The 18899-nt window shown below is 41.6% G+C and overlaps 2 protein-coding genes across 2 annotated transcripts; one reads left to right on the top strand and one right to left on the bottom strand.

The window, feature by feature from the left end:
- Window positions 1-25: 25 nt before the first annotated feature.
- Cyt-b5 (Cytochrome b5) lies at window positions 26-3871 on the top strand. The gene is made up of 6 exons (XM_084590469.1): window positions 26-279; window positions 1350-1386; window positions 1504-1595; window positions 1673-1702; window positions 1795-1832; window positions 3587-3871. Exons 1-6 carry the CDS (start codon window positions 163-165, stop codon window positions 3675-3677), a joined length of 405 nt encoding a protein of 134 aa, XP_084446595.1. The 5' UTR covers window positions 26-162; the 3' UTR covers window positions 3678-3871.
- A 7897-nt stretch (window positions 3872-11768) lies between these two features.
- LOC146205790 (uncharacterized) lies at window positions 11769-14742 on the bottom strand. Its single transcript, XM_084590466.1, has 2 exons — window positions 14630-14742; window positions 11769-12504 (listed from the first exon to the last, which is right to left on the bottom strand). Exon 2 carries the CDS (start codon window positions 12496-12498, stop codon window positions 12274-12276), a length of 225 nt encoding a protein of 74 aa, XP_084446592.1. The 5' UTR covers window positions 12499-12504; window positions 14630-14742; the 3' UTR covers window positions 11769-12273.
- Between the last annotated feature and the right edge of the window lie 4157 nt (window positions 14743-18899).

Genomic DNA, 18899 nt, shown 5'->3' with positions numbered 1-18899 from the left:
GCAATCAAGTGCGTCGTGTGAGGCGGAGCTGACGGGCGATAGCAGGATAACAGTCAGGGAAGTCCCTCTGCCTCATTGACTTCGGCGTAGGCGACGTGGTTGCGTGCGTTGTAGCTTCGCTGTTTTACTTCTCGATCAGCATTTCGTACTCTTGCTGCAGCCATGGCCACTCAGACACAGACCTACACGCTAACTGAAATTGAAAAACACAATGAAAAGACTTCAGCGTGGTTACTAATTCACAACGCAGTCTACGACGTGACGAAATTCATGGAAGAGGTAAGTGATCTCTGATTATTTCGACCTTGAGGCGTAGAAGGAAAGTGACCGTTCCTGCTTGGTACTCTTTGATTTCCGTAGTGAGCAGTGTTTAATGTGTCCATGTATCTACTTTTATGAATTGTTCGTGTCGTTTCACACAGCATCGCGATGAGTACCTGGTTTATAGCTCCGCTATTCAACACAAAATAGCTCGCCGTAAGGTCTCCAGAATGTTCTGTGCAGCATGCCATGCGCTCAGGTCCTTCGCCCCAACTGTCAGATGTAGCACAGTCAACACAGGTGCGCGATCATCATGGTTTGTCACTCATTTTGTGCTCTTTGTTACTCGACCTTCCGGTCCTGGGTGCATGGCAGTGCAGCACTTTTAATCCGAGCCGCTATGTTAATATTGTGCAGTCACCAGCATTAATAGTATACGCCGCTTTCTCTTGCCTCCCTTTCTTTTTTTGCTTTTATTAGCGCTAAAACCAAGCGTAGATTTGAGTTTGTTGACCATAGATGGTTCCTTGCCAGCGGGAAGGTTTTCAACTTGAAGGTTTTCCTTGAGGATAACGGCCCAAAGCTTCGCGCTAATATAGCCTTCAGAGGCCTTGACGAGAAAGACGAAAAGTTGCCGTAAAGTCCTTCACAGGAAAATACACGGTAAAAATGTAGAACCCCCGAAGGAGCTATTCCGTGTTGAAGGCTACACAGCCCCTCTTCGGCGGCATATCTTATCGCAGTACTAACCGTGTCCGAATGCGACATGGTATTAAAGTTATTTATGCTCACTTGCCGTTTCAGGTGCTGCAAATTTATTTTTCATTAGCTCTCTTGTGTCCCACGCAAACTCTTTCCAAGAAAAAATTGTGTATATAAGAAACCGTTAGAATAGAAAATTGCTGCTAGCGTGTCTACGCACGTGTACCGAACTTTGCCCCACAACTTATCTTGAAATGAGGGCAAGGACTGGTACGGCCCATTGTTCGTTTACACCACCATTGAAGTTGTAGGCCAAGCCAATAAATTGCTGTTTCGATGTAACAAAGAACGCAATCAGCACTGATTGTAGCATTTTGTTATTCCAGCACCCAGGTGGCGAAGAGGTTCTCCTGGAACAGGCTGGTAAAGAGTTTTTTTGTAGCTTTGTCCTTGTGTACAGGGGGCTGGCATCACTAAATTTTAATGTACTGAGCAGAAAAAAAGAAAAAAACGCTTCGTTCACTGCTGCTTCTTCTACAGGAAAGCATGCCACTGAGGCATTTGAAGATGTCGGACATTCCACAGATGCAAGAGAATTAATGAAACAATACAAGATTGGGGATCTTTGTGAGGTACTGTAAGCTGTTCACTGATGTTGTTGCATTTTGTTTGCATTGGAATTCTTACCTTGATATCAATGTCTCTTTAGGAGGACCAGAAGAAAATTGGTCAAGTTGCTGTAAGTTTGTTTCTTTAGCCCTTGAAAGTGTCCCTAATATTTTTCCCTCTTTTAATATTGCTTTAACCCGTCCTTTTTTTTCCCATTTGCAGAAGAAAACTCAGTGGGCAGCTAGCACCTCCAATGAAAGGTACAAATTAATTTTTGACAATACTTTTCTACCTTTAGATCATAATTGATCTTTTTAACATGATTGACACATGATTTTAACATGATTGACACATGATTGCAGATGTTGCACATAATCAGCGTATTTATTATTTTTTTTTTCACGTAGTGTTTATATTGAGGAGTTGCGGTGATTTGCATGCATTTCAAGTTGCCTGCTTCTTTTCTGAAAGTACCTGAAATTTAGAAGTTCAATTTGTTCCACTTGATTGTTATTTGCCACCAGTTGTGTTCTTGAAATTCCCAAGTGGATGCTTTTCTGTTCCCTTGTCTTACACACACTAATTTCCTCAGGAACAAGAAAGAAGTGTTACTGTAATGTTCATAATTAGATCATATTAAGGACATGCTTTGCACAGTTGTTCATTGTAAGGTGTCTAGCCGCTACTGGCTGCAAGGCTAATCATTTCTTTCATATTGATATTTAATCTTTATGGCTGTTCGTATTAGTTGGCTTCTAATGGTGCCTTTGCCACTTTATGTGGAAAGCAGTTTGAGTGGTTTTCTGGACCCCTTGAGTACTATTTAACACAACTATAGCTCTTTGCAGTGTCATAAAATTTTATGAAAAGAAATATTGTTTAATATATGAACTATCACTGTAAAACCTTGTGGAATTTAATTATAAAAATGTTGGGCAAGGTTTCTTGCATTATATTAGTATTTAGTGTCCACATTTGTGGACATTGCATCTTTTATACAAGGTTTGTATAGCGCTTGTGTCCACAAATCAAGACAGTGCCTGAAGCTGAGTTGAGCCCAGGGTTATGACGCACGATTTGGACTTCATTCATAAGCATGCATGGTGAACAGGGAATGTTACACCATTTCATTTTTTTGGTCAGTGCACTACTACTTTGCAAATGCTGGACTCTTTGGGATATACAAGTCTTGAATAAGCATTGCATTCACTGAAAACAGCACAAGGTTTATCATGCAGTACTGTCTTTGAGGACCCTAAAGAATACTGAGCCCTTATTTGGGCACCATTGTGCTGCATGTACAAATGAATTGAATTTTTTCATCGTTATCTTGCTTTCTGTGGCCCAGTTTTCCTAGACTGAAAGATGTGCTTTTTCTAACAGCTGTGCAGCATCCTGTGGGGTCAACAGGAAATGGAGGTGCATTTGCTGCACATGTGTGCAGTATGTGTAGACCAATATGTCGCTCAACTTAAGTCACTGAGGTGCATTGAATTGAATGGGCACTGGCGGTAATTAGTATAGGTATTCGATATCAGCAGATAATTTGGCTAGTGACGTGAGTTAGTGTGTTAGAAAAAGTCGGAATGCAGAAACTCTCAATGCTGCAATTTAGACTCTGGCTCAACCAGGGCTGTAAAAATTAATTCAGAGTTTGAGTCTTTTGTATGTGTTAAGTCCAGTGTTTCTTTTAGCTGTTTTATCAATCAGTCATTTTTGGCCTGAACAAACAAATACTCGAAGTGAACATTTCTGCAATGTCTTGTGTGCCAAAGAATGTTGTACCTCAGTCTCGTATCTTCTGTTTGTTTGTTTTTTGTGTGAAATGAAAATCTTTTGGTCACAGGCAGACTTTGCATTCTAAACCTTGGGCTTTTGCTCGATTTTGTGCAATTTTTGTGCTTTAGTGGTTCATCGCAGGCAGCTCTTCTCGAGAGTCTGTGCGACAAAAAGGAGTGCTCAGGAATGTCAATCTATATTGGGCCCTCACTTCTGCTCTGTGGTTTTTGTGCAGCTCCTGGATGAGCTGGCTGATTCCCGTGGGTGTGGCAGCTGCAGCTTCAATTTTGTACCGACTCTTCCTGTCCTACAGCGCTCATCAGTGAAGCCTGCAGATGGCTGTGGGGACAACTTTCAACAGACCAGGTGGCAGGGAGCCAACAAAACAGCTTATTGTCAGCGGCATTTGCTTTCTTCATTATTGGGGCCAGCATGTAATCCAGATATCATGTTAACTTTTTTGGTATTGTACAATTTATTGTTGTAAGCCTTGGTGAAAAATATACACCTTTGCAAGCAATCTGCTTCATGCTGAGTTACTTGCACTAAGCTTTGATCAGCTGAATTTTAATGCTGGTTTATTGAGGTAATGGCAACACAGGCACGCAGCAACCTAGTGGTTATCAAGAATTCTTAGCAGCGTCAGTGTATATGTGATTGCAGAAATTCTTTGCATAGGCATTTGCATCACATAGTTAAAAAAAAAAAAAGAATTCACATAGTTTTGCCTAGCCCTATGCCTACTTATTTAAACACTGCAAAGTGAGCTGAAAGGGAGAAATGTGCGGTAGTACTGTGGCATGCCTTTCTATGTGGTAAAGTTATCAGTAAAAACTTTCAAGGTCTTAATTTTGAGCTGTAGCATGGCAGTAATAGTGATCACCTTTTGACTAGAAAATTGAGCATTGCTGTGTTCACCTGATGGGCAGCAACAGTGCACCACTTATGATTATGCTGTCCAGGTCTGAGCACTCCTATTAGGTCATACAAGATCACAGGTGCAGTAGAATCTTGATACGAACACGATTGATACACATTCATGAAAGTCCCCTGCAAGGGTACATTGTGCTGTGCAGAAGTTGAACACATTCTTGCACCACTACGAATGATGTGAACTTGCAAGCTGAGACTGCACCCTTAAGCACAGAGGATTGCCACTCATTGCAGATGCCGTGATCGCTAATCATGTGGTACATACTGCAAGCAGTGAGCGGTGGTGCGCGACCTTCAAATTGGTGCTGTAATGATTGCAATTCGCACTGCACACAAGGTGTGTAGGGTGCTGTGGCCGTGCGGCTGCGAACACATCTGTTGTGAATGCATTTCTCGAGCCTTGCATATTAATTCTGTTCACTTTGGACGATGTGCGAGGTTCATGTCATTTGAGGTTTTGTACCTGCTTGCCAAGGGATAGGTTCTGGGACAGGTTTATACCTTTTTCAAGAAAAATGTATAAAAATTGCAAGTCTTGTTAAAATTGAGCGCAAAAAAAAAACACCAGCAACACATTTTTTCTGGCCCTGAGAAGCAAATGAGAGTTAGAGTTAATATCACTTTACATTCATTTAAATACAGTACTTCCAGGATATTCTTATTGCCCCTTGTGTTGATTTAAAGAGGAAGCTTTGCTCACTGCATTGAGGTGTTGCTGGTATATAGGTTTATGAAGCATACTAACTACACCTCTTAAACATTTGAAAGGGCAGAACTCTGTACTTTCATTGTACTTTTTTTTTTTTCTTTTTTTTTTTTTTTTTGCACAGTCGGAAGCTTCCTGCCTCGAGTTGTTGATTCCATAGCGGTTTGGTCAAAAACACTGTAGATATATTCTGCCAAGAATTTTTCGATCAGTGCATCCGCCCATTTTTATGTAGTCCGACGCTGGAAACCATGAGTAGCAACTACGATGATGATAGCATATCAAACAAGCGATGTACCGAAAACTAGTATAAATCTCACCCGCCAGACAGTAACAAGACTTCTTTTTAGTACGCAGTAGTGTCCATATTAGTTGCGGCACAGGAACGTACGCTTCATCGACAGTAGGTTTCACATCATAAGTGATGTGAAAGGAGAGTGGTTTTTTTGCTGGTGGGCACACGGGAGAGAGTGTAAAATACAATAAGTCAAGGTGAGCGCTCTTCAAAGAACAGACAACGCTGTGCAATTACGAAAACCAGTGACATTGCTCGAAGATGTGGTCACGTCAGTTACTACAGTGATAATTACAGCATTTCGCCACAAGAGGCCACTTCACTCATTTTTATGATTTTTAGTGCCAGATTAAAATTGTAAATCCCCGTTTCTCAGATATTATAGTTCTCTATCTATATTATATACAAGTCAAGACCTTTTCGTTTCCAACATAATCTTATTGCAAATATTGGTCAGCATTCTGTCCCTTTAATTCGGTAGGAGCACTGTTGAAGCATTCCTTTATTGGATAGTTTATAGCCTCGTAATATCCTGGGAGTTTACAAGAATTCAGTTTAGAATTCAGTTACTTTTGTGGTAATTGTGGCAACTTAACCAGAATGCAGTGAAACCTCATTGATACATTTCTATAAAAATGCGGGAACTCTGTACTATCTGGGAAAACATGATCCATATTGGCTAATTTTTTTTAAATGCAGCACTGGACGGCACGAGAGAGGTTTCAGAGGGGCATATGGAAAGAACAAGCTAGGAAGCAGAAGTGACGAACGATGAATGCTTTGATAAGAAGTCGCCACACAAAGACCTATATTTTAGTAAATAAAATTTGCTTTTGCTAGTAGTATATGGTACAAGTTAATTCGATTGAACATAATAAGACGGTAGGTCATAGTTGTATCAGTGCAATTCACTGTTTATCATTATTGCTATTATTAGTTTGCTCTCAGTCGCTAGACATTAAACTAACCTTTACCTAAAAAGATGAATTTAATCGCCCTTATCAAAGAATAATTGAAGGACAGACAGGTGACTGACAACTCCCTATGGAAAGACAGCATCTCTCCACGCATAGAAAGGTGGGAACCATCTGAGGCGAGAACTGTAAGACAGTTCTGAAACCCCGCTGTTTTAAATGCAGTCATCCCTTTCTCATAGCCTATGTGAGCGAGCGCCTTTTTTATATACATGTTTGTTTCTCTGAGGGCCTCCCTTCCGTTGTACAGCCTGCAGCCAAAGTTGTGGGCGCGCCTTTTGTTCGTAAGATGGCTGTGTGCTCATTCGGCTCCGCAGCTGATGTCCGATCTCAACTGACAAACGAAGCTCGGACCCGTGAACCGCTCGGCATTTCTTAGAAAGTAAGCCACAGCACATGCGCGCGCCTCTGCGTTTTCGGGTTCCTTCTGTGAGTTTGTGTGTTTTAGGCAATTTTAAGCGTGTTTCTGTCAACGGGGCTGAGTTACAAGGACAGTGGCAGTGTGGGTGAGAGAGCGAGATGCGCGCGCAGTGCTCGAGCGTGTGAATGTGTGAGGTCTGTGTCTCCTCTTCTCATTAGTTTTTTCAGTCCTCTTGCACCCCCTATTTTTCCTCTTTTCTTGTTTTCGTTTTGTGTCGTCATTTACCAGTGCCCCCTCGTGCTTGTGCACCCGTTTACTCGCAACCACTGGGATGTGGCCGCTTTACTGAGGTATGGCCAATCTTCACCCCCCCTCTTCGTAGAAAAAACAAACAGAAGAAACAACTTCCTCTCGCGACTTTTTTTTTTTGCTTATCTAACTTTTAGTTGTGCGTTCCCCTCCGACTGGTGTTTTCCTGTTCGTCGGCTGCGCGGACTCCTGTCAGTTGGCGACCATGCAGGCATTGCATCGTTTTGTTGGGAGGGGGTGGGGACACGCCAGTTAGTGTTCGAACTCTGCTCTTCCTTCGTGCACCCTGCGGCACCCCGCTCACCACCCGCTGGCCTTTCTCTCTTCACGGATAATGAGCAAGGGAGAGTTGCACAGTCGAAGAAAAATGAAACAACTCCTGTAACACGGTATAAGTGTTCATGCTCTATTCTTCCAGTGGGTGTGGTTCTCTCGTCGCGACTAGGAGCTGGTGCGTCAGCCCCACGTTGTTGACACCACACGTTCCTGGAAAGTCCCCCCCTCCCATGGCGTTGGTGAGCAACCCAAAATCGGCAAAAAAGGCAGTATCTAAACAACATGCTATATTCTTCGCCATTTGCCGATGCCGTCTTTTCCTCCAGTGTTCGGACTCGAGAAGGGGGTGCATATTTTTGAAACAAAGACACTCAGTCATGGCCGTGGTCGACAACTTGCTGTAATTTATGACTGAAGTTTCCGCCCTTTCCAGCTGAGTTCCGCCCTTCTTCAAGGTCTGTCGCATTGTTCCGTTCAGCATCCAGTGTAACAGTACGCTGTTAGGTGTGGTTACGGCAGATCTAGCGAAGAAATCAAAATATGCCGATGATAATGTGTGCGCGCGCAGTTATCGAATTGACAGACATGTGAGATAATTTCCGTTACATTAGCCACGCAAAAGAAATGAAAAGCCTCTTAAATTTGGAATTCATTCACTGCGATAAGAGGCTGTGGGGATAAGGGTGCCAGCAGTAGAGCTTCCCTCAGCATCTCAAGGTAAAGTGCAAATTATCTCTAATCCAACATATTATTTCCTTAATTTACATGAATGATAAAAGGACTGTTCTGGGGCTGAAAATTTATCAATAATTATACGGAGAAGGAGAGAGGACAATCATTCCAATAATTTTTTATGACGTTTGCTCCATGCAGCATAACCCTCGTCAGGACTACGGAAAGTAGCGTAAAGTCAACAGTGCGCACAAGCTTTACCTTTTCGTAACGAAGTGTCTCTGCATTTGGCAATAGTATTTAGTTCTGTCCATGTCTTGTGATAAGTCATATGTGATTGGTAATTACAATAAAAATGTCATGGTATTACAGTTTACATCCATCCCTATACGTAAGTGGTAGATTGATTTGTAACAGAGAGGTGACAATGAAGAAACATTAAATTCTTTTGATTTTGCCGTCTGATTCGATTTGAAATTGCAGAGAAAGGTTTCACAAACAAATTATTACTTGCTTGTCGTGGAGGAAACACTGTGGAACGGTCACAAATATGTGCGGAGTTTCACTGCAGACTAAAATACCTTCGGGTGTTCTCATCCAGCAGCTCCAAGGACATACAATTATTAAAGCGAGAATTGGGTCGTACAAAATGTCACCATAACAAAACAAATTCTAACAATAAGTTTGAAGAGTTGAAACTGACTAAGTATACTGCCGTTATAAAGTCTGCCTGCTATAAATCAGTAGCCCGGCCGACGAAGGTTCATTTTCTTTCTTAACAGTAAGCTTCATCATATTTAACATTATTTAAAATTTGTCATCACTCTGGCGTGTCACCGCGCAGAATTTGTGCCAGGACGTTTTATAATTAGCGTTTTCAAGTAGTGAAAAGGCTTCTTCTTTTCTTTTTTTTTTTTAAACTCACGCTTTGAGTGTGAGGTGAGCTTGAGTGAGGTCAATGGTGGTCTCAGAAAAATGGAGGTGAGGTCACCTGAGCAAACCTCAACCTAAATGCATGAGGTTGAGGTTGAGTGAGGTCAGGAAATTTTATTGAGGTTGGACTTTTTGAGGTCAAATGTCCACCTCTGGTCCCCATACATAAATTAACTACAGGAAAGCCGCCATGCCAGCAGACTGTTTTTTCAGTCATGATGCTTTCTCTGGACACCACCCGCTTGGGTATCTAATTGCACGGGTGTAATTATCAGGTGCATCATACTTCCAGTTAAAAAGCACGAAACTCTCAACAAAATTCAACAAAGCAGCAAAATGCTCCCATCTGTTAACAATGCTTAGAAGTAACGGCCAACAGATCGCACTGCGCACTGCATACAGGTGTATGCAGTGCGCAGTGCGATCTGGGAGCAGCTTCACAAATTGCAGCAAGCAGCTGCCTAGTTCACCCAACAATTTGGCTGTGAAGGGGATAAGACTATGAAGAGACTGCTATGTTTCTCTTGTTCATGTCATGTCTTGCCAGAGAGGATCCGCTTGTTTGCTACCTTTTTTTTATGCTTTTTCCTTAAGCTCTAAAGCATTTTAGAGAAACCACCGCACTGGGTGACTACCACGTCATTTCAGCTTGTCTCATACCTCGCGCTCTACCCATTTGATTTTTGCCCATGTGTGGTTGGTTGCTAAATATAGTATACAATCGGGATTTGTCACCTAGTAACTGGGAAATCGTATTTCCCAGTAACGCAAGAGGAGTAGTGCAACTCTGTGAGACACTTTTATTGCCTGCGATTTTGATTTTATGAACCAAGCACATTTCATAGATTCTATTGCACTGCAGCTTAAACTTCTGAAGAAACAGCTTTCATGGGAATGATTTGTTGAATGCAGCTATGCATTGTGGATGACATGCTGCGTGGTTTTTATTGCCAACAGCCAGTTATAAGGACATGTTGGGGCGGCGAAGTCTATCATCATGTGCAGCCACAGAATATGAAGATAATTGGCTGAGAGTTAAGAAAAGATGGAGTAGCACTCAAAACAAGTTCAGTTTTGCAACACCAATGAGGTTATTAGCACAGAAGGGTCTTGGTAACTTCCCTGCAAAGCCATCCATTTCTCTGATTTGGAGTGCTAGCGTTGCTAGATAGAGGTTGTAAAGGAGGGAAAGGTGTCCATTTCTCCAGTAATCTCCAAGTACGCAAAGTGTGTTCTCACCAAATGTTTCACCTGGCACATGCACAGTTAATGTGCTTTGATTAACACAACCTGGGGGTTACCAGTACTCTCATTAGCAAATAGGATGGGCATTTCTCAGACTCCTCTAGTACACTTGTGCTAACCTGTCAGTGGAGATTCTTGTGTGTAACTTGAATTAACACTCAATCCTTTTGCTATCGTCATTCACCTCAATATTTGCTGAACTAGCATTAAGTCTAGCGTGTGAAGCACAGCAAGTGATATTCATACTTTTGCATTCATTGAAAAGGTTGGTAAATGAGTTTCATATCTACCAGTCAATGTTGAGACACATTAGATTGTGGACATAATGGCAGAATGAAACGCAACTGCCTGGATATTTATTTTATTGTGAAAGTAATACTACTCCCATTTTTAGCCCTTCGCGTAGCCATGGTCAGTAGGCACTTTTGACCTTCAATGACCCCAGATGGATGTGACATCATACCAGCTGCGAGAGATGGGTTACCAAGTCGAGTCGTCGGGTGGCAGCGGTCGGTAGGCACGGCGCGCTGCAGCTGAAGCTGTGCTGCAACTGAGTGGAGGCGCTGCTGTCACCTCTTCTCTCGCAGTTGAGAGGAGGAGGAAAACGATGGGTATATAAATGCTTGCGCTTGCTCAGCTGAGGCACTCGCTATGCATCCTGATCAACAGAAAGAAAAGTCACACAGTCTCGATGAAGCCAAGAAATGACAGTGGGCTACAGAGACAGATGAACGGGAACAGCGATTCGCTCGGCGGCGCGCTCAAGATGCAGCTAGATGACCGCGTCGCGCTTCTTTTAAATCATCCTCAACCAGTGACGACTCCGAATGGAATGTAATGGACGCTTTGAACAGTGCAGACTCTTTGTCGACGTGTTCATTGAGCAGTCAAGAACGTAGGAATGCAACTAGGCGGCAACGACGGAAGTCTCACTACTTCAGTGATCATCAAAGTGTTTTCATAGATATAAACAATAAAGCTAAACAATAGTAAACTCCAATATGTGTCCTGTGTTAATCGTACGGTCAACATTGTGCACCACAGTTGGCTACACTACGAGCTGAACTATAGCGTAGCCATGCTATTATTGGCTTTTGCAACCTACCGGGCTTAACTAAAGCTAAGCCCCAGCTAATTTTTTATTTATTTATACATACTGTAGCTTTGATGAGGCTATTGCAGGAGTGGGCAGGGCGAGAATCATTTTTCAAGAAAATATAAACTTATACAAACCAAAGAAAGTCAAAATTGCACCAAGAAGCAATGGCTGTCAAAAGCTTTTTCATGGGTAGCGAGCGGACGTTTCAAGGCAGCAAATTCCAGAGTGAGTGTATGGATACATATAAAGTTGTGCACCAGTGTAGGCAAAAGTAAACAGAGTACGCTATTTCCTTCTATTATTTTTCACACGTTCTATAATTGAAACCGGCAGTCATGGTAAATGCAAGCCGGTAATAGACACCTATTTCCTTCTATTATTTTTCACACGTTCTATAATTGAAACCGGCAGTCATGGTAAATGCAAGCCGGTAATAGACACCAGTGTGCTTTCGCTTGGACAAATAATGTTTTCTTATCTCCAATACAGAAGGCATGATTGCAATTTGAACGAAAAAGCGTGCTTTGTTTACTCATGTCCGCGCCTGTACATTCGGTTTTCCTCCAGTTGCATATATAGATTTGAAATCTGTAGTATGAAGGAAACGCTAAATATGTTTTGTTGTGGCACTGTCTTTATTACGTAGCATGTCAACGTTGCTTTTAAGCTTGCGTAACATGCACAGCTGAAGTGTAGTTTCATACAAAAGAAGTATATGGAATAATTCTTCAGGCTACAGTGATCAGTTATTTGCTCTTTCCATGCAAGGTGTTCTATAGCGTTTAACCCTTTGACTGTCGAATATTCTGAAATAAACACACCAGTGTCGAATTTTTTTAAACGCTATGCGTTTAGCGCAGTACCCGTACGGCAAAAATAGTCAAAAGGGTTAACAAATCATGCTTTGGTGGATGATGAACACTGAATCCAGCGTGGTTCTTGTGGGCCACATTGCATGGAGTGGATTCTTCTTCATTCTTGAAGAGGCCACAGCCATTGCAGCACTTTCAGTGCAATAAAAAATAACCACAGCAAATTTGCAAATGAGCATTTTGTTATTCGTAGTATTGAGTTTTGCACACTATAAAAGGGGTGATCTTTGCATTGGAGCAGGTGTCATCACAGTGAACTTCCATGTACCATGTTCTGGGAACAAGTGTGTGGGAAGTTGACACCTTTATGTAGAAAGTCTTCCACGGCCTTAAGTGGTGCAATGCAAGGTGTGAAGATGGACACAATGATGTAGAAGAAGGCACAGAACCCAGCCACAGGAACGGAAAGAATGATCAGCACTATGAGCCAGAAAATGGACCACAGGCAGTTGCCTCCGCTTCCTGCTCCCATGGCTGCCTGCAACATTTGTACATACATAGATGATGCTCTTTCTGTGAGAATGATATTCTTCTGCATGTCTGCAATGGTTACTGCTGGTATAGTATGATTTAATTTTGCAGTACATTGAAATTTTGGGGGGTAGGTCTTTGTTCACAGTGGCAGTATTTCACAGTGGCAGTATGGCAGTATTTCATTTCACGCTGTTTTATAGAATTCATGGAAACTAATATTTAGTTTCAGAAATGGGGCATAGATTATGGTGAAGGCCTGAAAGTCTAGCCTTGTTTTGCTGTCAGTGCCTGCTCTTTATGAATGTTGGCCATTTTGACAAAAGCATTCATTCACAGTTGAGCACGTTAAACAACTTTCAGGCACATTGGATAACATTTTAATAAGTTCTTTCAAATATGTGCTTTTCTACATTCACTGTGTCTTCTCCATGATTGTAATTTTGGCACAAATGCTTTAGACCAAACTTCACATGGCCATTAGACATTGTTAGCCATATTTCTTTTTTAATCTGCGGCAAGTGTTCATTGCTCTCGTAGGCTATATGAAGGGGCAGCTCCAGGCAACTTTGAAGGGAATGAAGGGTGGTGAGTAACCAACATTAAAGGTCACTTGCTCAACCCTGCACTTTGGTTTCGAATTTTCTCCTGTTAGCATGTTAAGTGCAGGAATTCATCTGATTGTTCCCCTAACACTGCACCAATGCCATGGTGCAGTGCTCTGGCATTAGATGATATATATATGGCATCATTGGCAGGTAACCTTGTGTGAAACGACTTAATGCATTTGTGGTGCACTCGTAAAGGCTCTTTTATTTTGGACATGGTCAGTGGCCAATAGAGACTTATGTTTGGGGTGTCTAGTGCAAGACTAATATGCTGACATCATGAAAAAAATTTGAGGGTGTGCGAAGAATACTTTTTAGAAACCGAAATGAACATGAATAGAATATTGTATGATTATTTGTTATGTACGCAAATATTTATTAAAAATGCATATTCATATGAATCGAATTAACAAAGGGTCTTAGCGGTGCTATAAGTCAGAGAATTCGGTATTTGCCTGTAGAAAGACGACAGCTACAGCCATTGAGCCATTAGGTGACAGGCAACACGAAGTCAGTATATTAACTCTGTGACCATCATGTCATGTATTTGTATTGTTTATTGAATGGACAATGCATGGTATTACCCGTGGGGCAGGACAAAAGGAGGTAATTAGTCTCTTGACGAGGCCCTGGCACCACTGGGCTCAGCAGCAGCAGTAAAAGTCCAAGATACATGCATGTTTTTGGAACTCGAAACATAGGACAATAGCTTGTGGTAAAATTCCCATTTTCATACAGTTTTGGAATCCGAACATAATATATGATTGACCTATCTGGATTAGTTATGTACATTGCTCTGTATCTGAAATAATACAAAATATACAGGGAAGAATTTCCATTTTCAACAGATGACAATAATGAGCATTTGAATGCCAGAGTTGATGACAGGCATACAATATTGAGTCTAGGCCTCCGATATTGGGCAAGAAGGTAGGGTTTGCTATTTAACCCGGTCTTGTTGCTCAGTCTGAAGGCCCTAGTATGTTCTTTGTGAATGCCGCCCCATGTACGAACGTGCTGCGACCTGCTGTGCAGGCTGATGGCTGCAGCTTGTTATGCGGCATCGTATTGAGCGCTGTTTTTCACGGAGCCTTTTAGAAAAACTATGATGTGCTCTATTTGAACTTCATGCTAGTTATTTGGAAAATTGAGAATGGATTCATTCATAATTTTAAACATACGCTATTTGATTTGTTCAGCAAATCGAATAAACAAATATTTGATTCACTATTACAAAATTTAAAACATTTGCAAATTTTTAAAATATGGTGATCATCTAAGCATAGTGAAAAAGCTTCCCAAAGACCAGTCAAGGGACTTCAAAATATTTTTGCCTTTCTCTTCATTGCCCCTCCCAGTTTCATCAAAACATAAGCACTTATAACGCATCCCAAACTTGCTATGCCTCCTGTCCTCCCAAAGGAAAGCCTTGGTCTCTACAATATGCTGTAAGGATAATTTCCAGTTTAGATAAAAAAATTTGCAATGAACGTGACTTCATTCTACTAGTCAAAATATGCATACCTTTTTAACAGCGCCTGCACGCGTGCACCAGGTATATGGAATGTACTGGTCTCGTTGAGGCCTTGCAGGATGTCCGAGGCTCAACTCTGCTGGACACTTAAATGCTTGCAGTCTTATCTGTTTGTGGTGACTACCGCCCACTATGCGTCACGTCGCTGCACGCCGATAGCATTCCGAGCTGGCCCTCCTTTGTGTGCTGTGTTTCCAGTTTGCAACACGCCAGTGCATTGACCGTGTTTCAAAAGTTATGTGCAGTATGCAGTTGTAGTATCTGATATGTTGAGCAATGCTAAAGGGTAGCTTTAATAGTGACTGGTTATAAAGCTGTTTCATTTTCAGACAAGATTCATACAGATTCAGGTGTTGTTAATGGATGCCTTCTCTCGCAGAAATCCACCATATCCAGATATTGATTTCAAGCAGTACAAATGCCTTGTGATTACGTGGGAAGCTAGGTAGGAGCTTATTTCAGCTACAGGCTAACTGTTACTGATTGTCGTATGTATTCAGGCTTCTTACAACCTAGTAAACACTGCTCATACGACGGGATACTAGCTTCAGTCTTTAGTTATGAACAAAGAAACAGAAGTGCGCAAACTATTTTTACTTCCCAAATGAGTACTGCTGTGTGTGCTTAGGACAGGTGACATTATGCATCCAGAAAAAGATAGTTGGCAAATTTTGGACCAAGTTTTACTGCCAAGACATTGGTGTCAACAAATGCACTAAATACCTACATTTCAGCCATTTTGAAAGCATGTTACTGGGCTCGCAGCATATTCTTTATCTGTGGCAAAATTGACACTACGGTTTTCAAGAGAGGCTTCAGCTGGGTTGAAGCTTGCATTTCGGGAATATGAAAATAATCAAGAATGGGACAAATGCACAAAACACTGCAATGCTGTGCTTCATACATATTTGACAAGTTTCATTCTTGTTAAAAAAAACCCTGCTAAAGGTTCCTTCAGTGTGCTCATTTTCTTTTTTAATGCGGCGCTAGAACTGGCTTTACTCACCGGCTAGCTAAGCTGCACTATGTTGTCTGCAGCTTGGCAACCCTTATCTGAAATAGCTGTCTTGGGATGTGTGCCTGCTACTCCTCTGTGCTTATTGTGGCTCCTGATAACAGGGCACTGAGAGGCCAGAACAAAGATAGCCCAACAAAAGGAATTGTCTGCGTATCTCATCCAAGCTTGATGTCGCCAGGTGCTGGTTGCAGCAACTTTTTTTATGTTCCATATAAGTTCATTCCACTCCAGAAAGAGAAGGGCAAGCACATTTAATAAGGGGCAAAGTAGTTAATTCAAACTTGATGTCTGCAGGTGCATGTTGCAGGAAATATCTTCATGTTCCATATAAGTTAATTTAACTCCAGAAAGGAAAGTTTGTTGATTGATGGTTGTTGGGGCTTAAGGTCCCAAAGCGACTCAGGATAAGATAGATACCGTAGTGGAAGGCTCTGGAAATTTCAATCACCTGGGGTTCTTTAACGTGCACTGACATCGCACAGCACACGGACGCCTTGCTTTCCGTCCCCATTGAAAAGCAGCTGTCATGGCCGGGATTCGATCCCACATTCTTGGGCACAGTAGTGGAGTGCCCTAATCATTGCACCACCACTGAGGGGCAGAAAGGAAAGGACAAGCACGTTTAATGAAAGGCAAAATAGTACACACCAAAATAAGCTCAGTCCTAAAGCTACCTCTAAGACTAGCACTGATAAAAGCATTTTTTTTTTCTTCTGTAATCTGCATGAAGTGAAAGACTGCTTGATGGCACGCCCACAGCTTCCAGTTGAGCTTGTAGAAGTAATGTACCACCCTCCAGCTACCTCCCATCTATTTCCCTTTATAGTTTGCCATACGTTAATTTTGTGAGCTATGCTTTATTATTACTTTGAAATTCTGCTATTCAACGAGCGGTCAGGTGAGGATGTACTATAATTTGCTTGTGACACGGTAACATGCCAGAGCTAGTGAAAAAAATTAGGAGGGCACTTGAGCCTCGCCCTAAGATTAGATGCAATAGCACCTCTAACACCGCGGTTTCATTCCGCAAATTTTTTTTGCCAAACAGTTTATAACACTGCTAAACACCTTTAGTTGGTTTGGTTCTTGGTCAAGAAAGGTGCAGTATCTGTGCCATTTCTAGATGAACCCCTATACTTGCAATGAAAGGCATACATATGTTGTCGGTTTGAATCCCTGTCAAAAACTAGCCTCTAATTTGACTATTGGATGGGTGCTAAGTGGGAACAAAATGATATTACACCACCTTGAATGCTCCACAGAGAACCGTTGCATCACAGTTTTGATAAGAAATCGTATGCATATTTTTTCTGCCAAATTTTTGTTCTTTTAATTCTCTGTTACGGTTATGGTGATGCGTTTTCAACCGAATGAGCTGAATATGCTCTCACATGAGTTAGTATGGCTTTGGCTGACATACTTTCTATTAACCTTGATGTTCGCACAGCATTTGGTGGTAGTAAATAAAGCAAACCAATGCTAAAGTGGCTCTGAGAGTCTGATTCACAATTAAATGCTTGTCAGAATCTCATTTTGAAGATGACCTAAAGAATCTTTATCAAAGTTGCCCAATCTGATGACTGTAAAAATGTATTGCATGAGCAATCTTGATTGCCATTCCTGCTGCAACGAAAGTTGGGTGTCAATGCCAGCACTGTGAGGTTATCACGGCCTCACTATACATATTTTTTCTCGTACATATAAATTCATTACTGGCAAATTAGGTGCATGGCTTACTGCATTTGCTGTGCTTTGCTTCACCTCACACTCTGTCTCTAATGGCATCCACTGTTTGCGATGCTGAAGGACTAGTTTCTAGCTTCTACTGACCAACGATACCATGCAAATGGTGCAAAAGATGTATTAGAAGTAGGAAGGTGTTGCAAGGAATTGAAACTGGTGCAGCAAATGGTAAGTAACTTTTGGAGAAGCAGTGTCTTTTTTTTTTTGCTGTATGTTGAGCAAGTATATTTGTCTCAGATGTTTATTGCTGTACTATGGTTGGGTCAGTTTATTTACCACGTTCAAGAAATGTTTTTGGCCTCTTTAAGTAACTTTTGTTACGTAAAATATACTAGCCAATGAAAATATGTTTTAAATTTCTGCTCTGTACTTAAGAAAGCTGAGCAAGTTACAGCTGCTGTCGAAAACGTTTGCTTTAGGGTAAAATAAAAAAATATTCTTATAGCTTAAAAGGTGTAAGGCCATAAGAAAAAGAAAGCCTTTTTCATACTCAAGGGTTTCTGAGCAAATTGCAAGTAAAAAGGCATGGAACCTGTCATTTTTTCATGTCAAGTGGCTTATTGCCAGTTTCTTTTTTTTTTTTTTCTGCTAGGTATCTGCTAATATTCAAGGAAAAAAAACTTTCAGACTTTTCCCCAATTCCTTTAGAATGACAAGGAAGGTTACTGGAATATCTGTACCAAGGTCCCCACTACACAAAAATGCCCACGCCATGGCAGGTAAATGCGGAAGTTTTCAGTTGCAGCAAACAATTTACTCAAGAAAAAGGCCTATTTAACTTCTTTGCTTAGGATGGAGTTGAAACCACATTGATTTTCTCTTTCAGTTCACAAAATATTTGCACACACAGAAGAGAGGCATTACTGAATGGGTGGCACGGTTGTCTAGATATCCAGATGTGGCGAGGCCCTCCACCAGCTATTCAGCAGTACCTACCACTTTCTAGTGAAAATGGGTACTTGCAAATAGATGTACAGGCTAATTGGTTTGATATGACTGTAGTGTGCAACATCAATGAGGAACAGCAGCTGGGCAAATGACAATGCATGCGCTTGTGTTGCCTGTCTGTCTTGCCCCTGTTCCTTTTCGAGCCGCACTCTACAGAGTTCCTGCAGCTCGAGAAGTTGCTTCTGTTAAGGGGTTTGACTTCTTACCTAATCGTGAGTAGCAGTTGGTTTTTCTGCTTGTGAACATTTTGCCTCTAACCAGATGTTTATTTTGTAAAGAACAAATCGGGTACTAGCCATTCCTTTTCACCCCGGTCGTCGCAGAAGAAAGCAAAAGTTTCATGCTGAACAGATGCTCCTGGTTTTGGCTATTCAATATTAGATGTCATGTTCAGTTTGAATTTAAAGCCTTCCTATTTTTGCTTTGCATACAAGAATGTTTTTGTCTACATACTCTTACATGCAGACGACTCAAATTCTTGGACACTAAAAGGTGGTATGTAGGTAATTCTGTATCCCAAGCGCCAGCATTACTTGCTGTGGTGTTGATCT

This window comes from Amblyomma maculatum, chromosome 1, assembly GCF_055883805.1.
Source record: "Amblyomma maculatum isolate TAMU_Amacu chromosome 1, ASM5588380v1, whole genome shotgun sequence".
Lineage (NCBI taxonomy): Eukaryota > Metazoa > Arthropoda > Arachnida > Ixodida > Ixodidae > Amblyomma > Amblyomma maculatum.
This window is presented reverse-complemented; position numbering and strand designations above follow the sequence as displayed.

Coding starts and splice junctions, on each gene's coding strand:
- Cyt-b5 (XM_084590469.1), top strand. CDS start 163: ATGGCCACTCAGACACAGACCTACACGCTAACTGAAATTGAAAAACAC. Junction 280..1,349: donor TGACGAAATTCATGGAAGAG/GTAAGTGATCTC, acceptor TTGTTATTCCAG/CACCCAGGTGGCGAAGAGGT. Junction 1,703..1,794: donor AGAAAATTGGTCAAGTTGCT/GTAAGTTTGTTT, acceptor TCCCATTTGCAG/AAGAAAACTCAGTGGGCAGC.
- LOC146205790 (XM_084590466.1), bottom strand. CDS start 12,498: ATGGGAGCAGGAAGCGGAGGCAACTGCCTGTGGTCCATTTTCTGGCTC.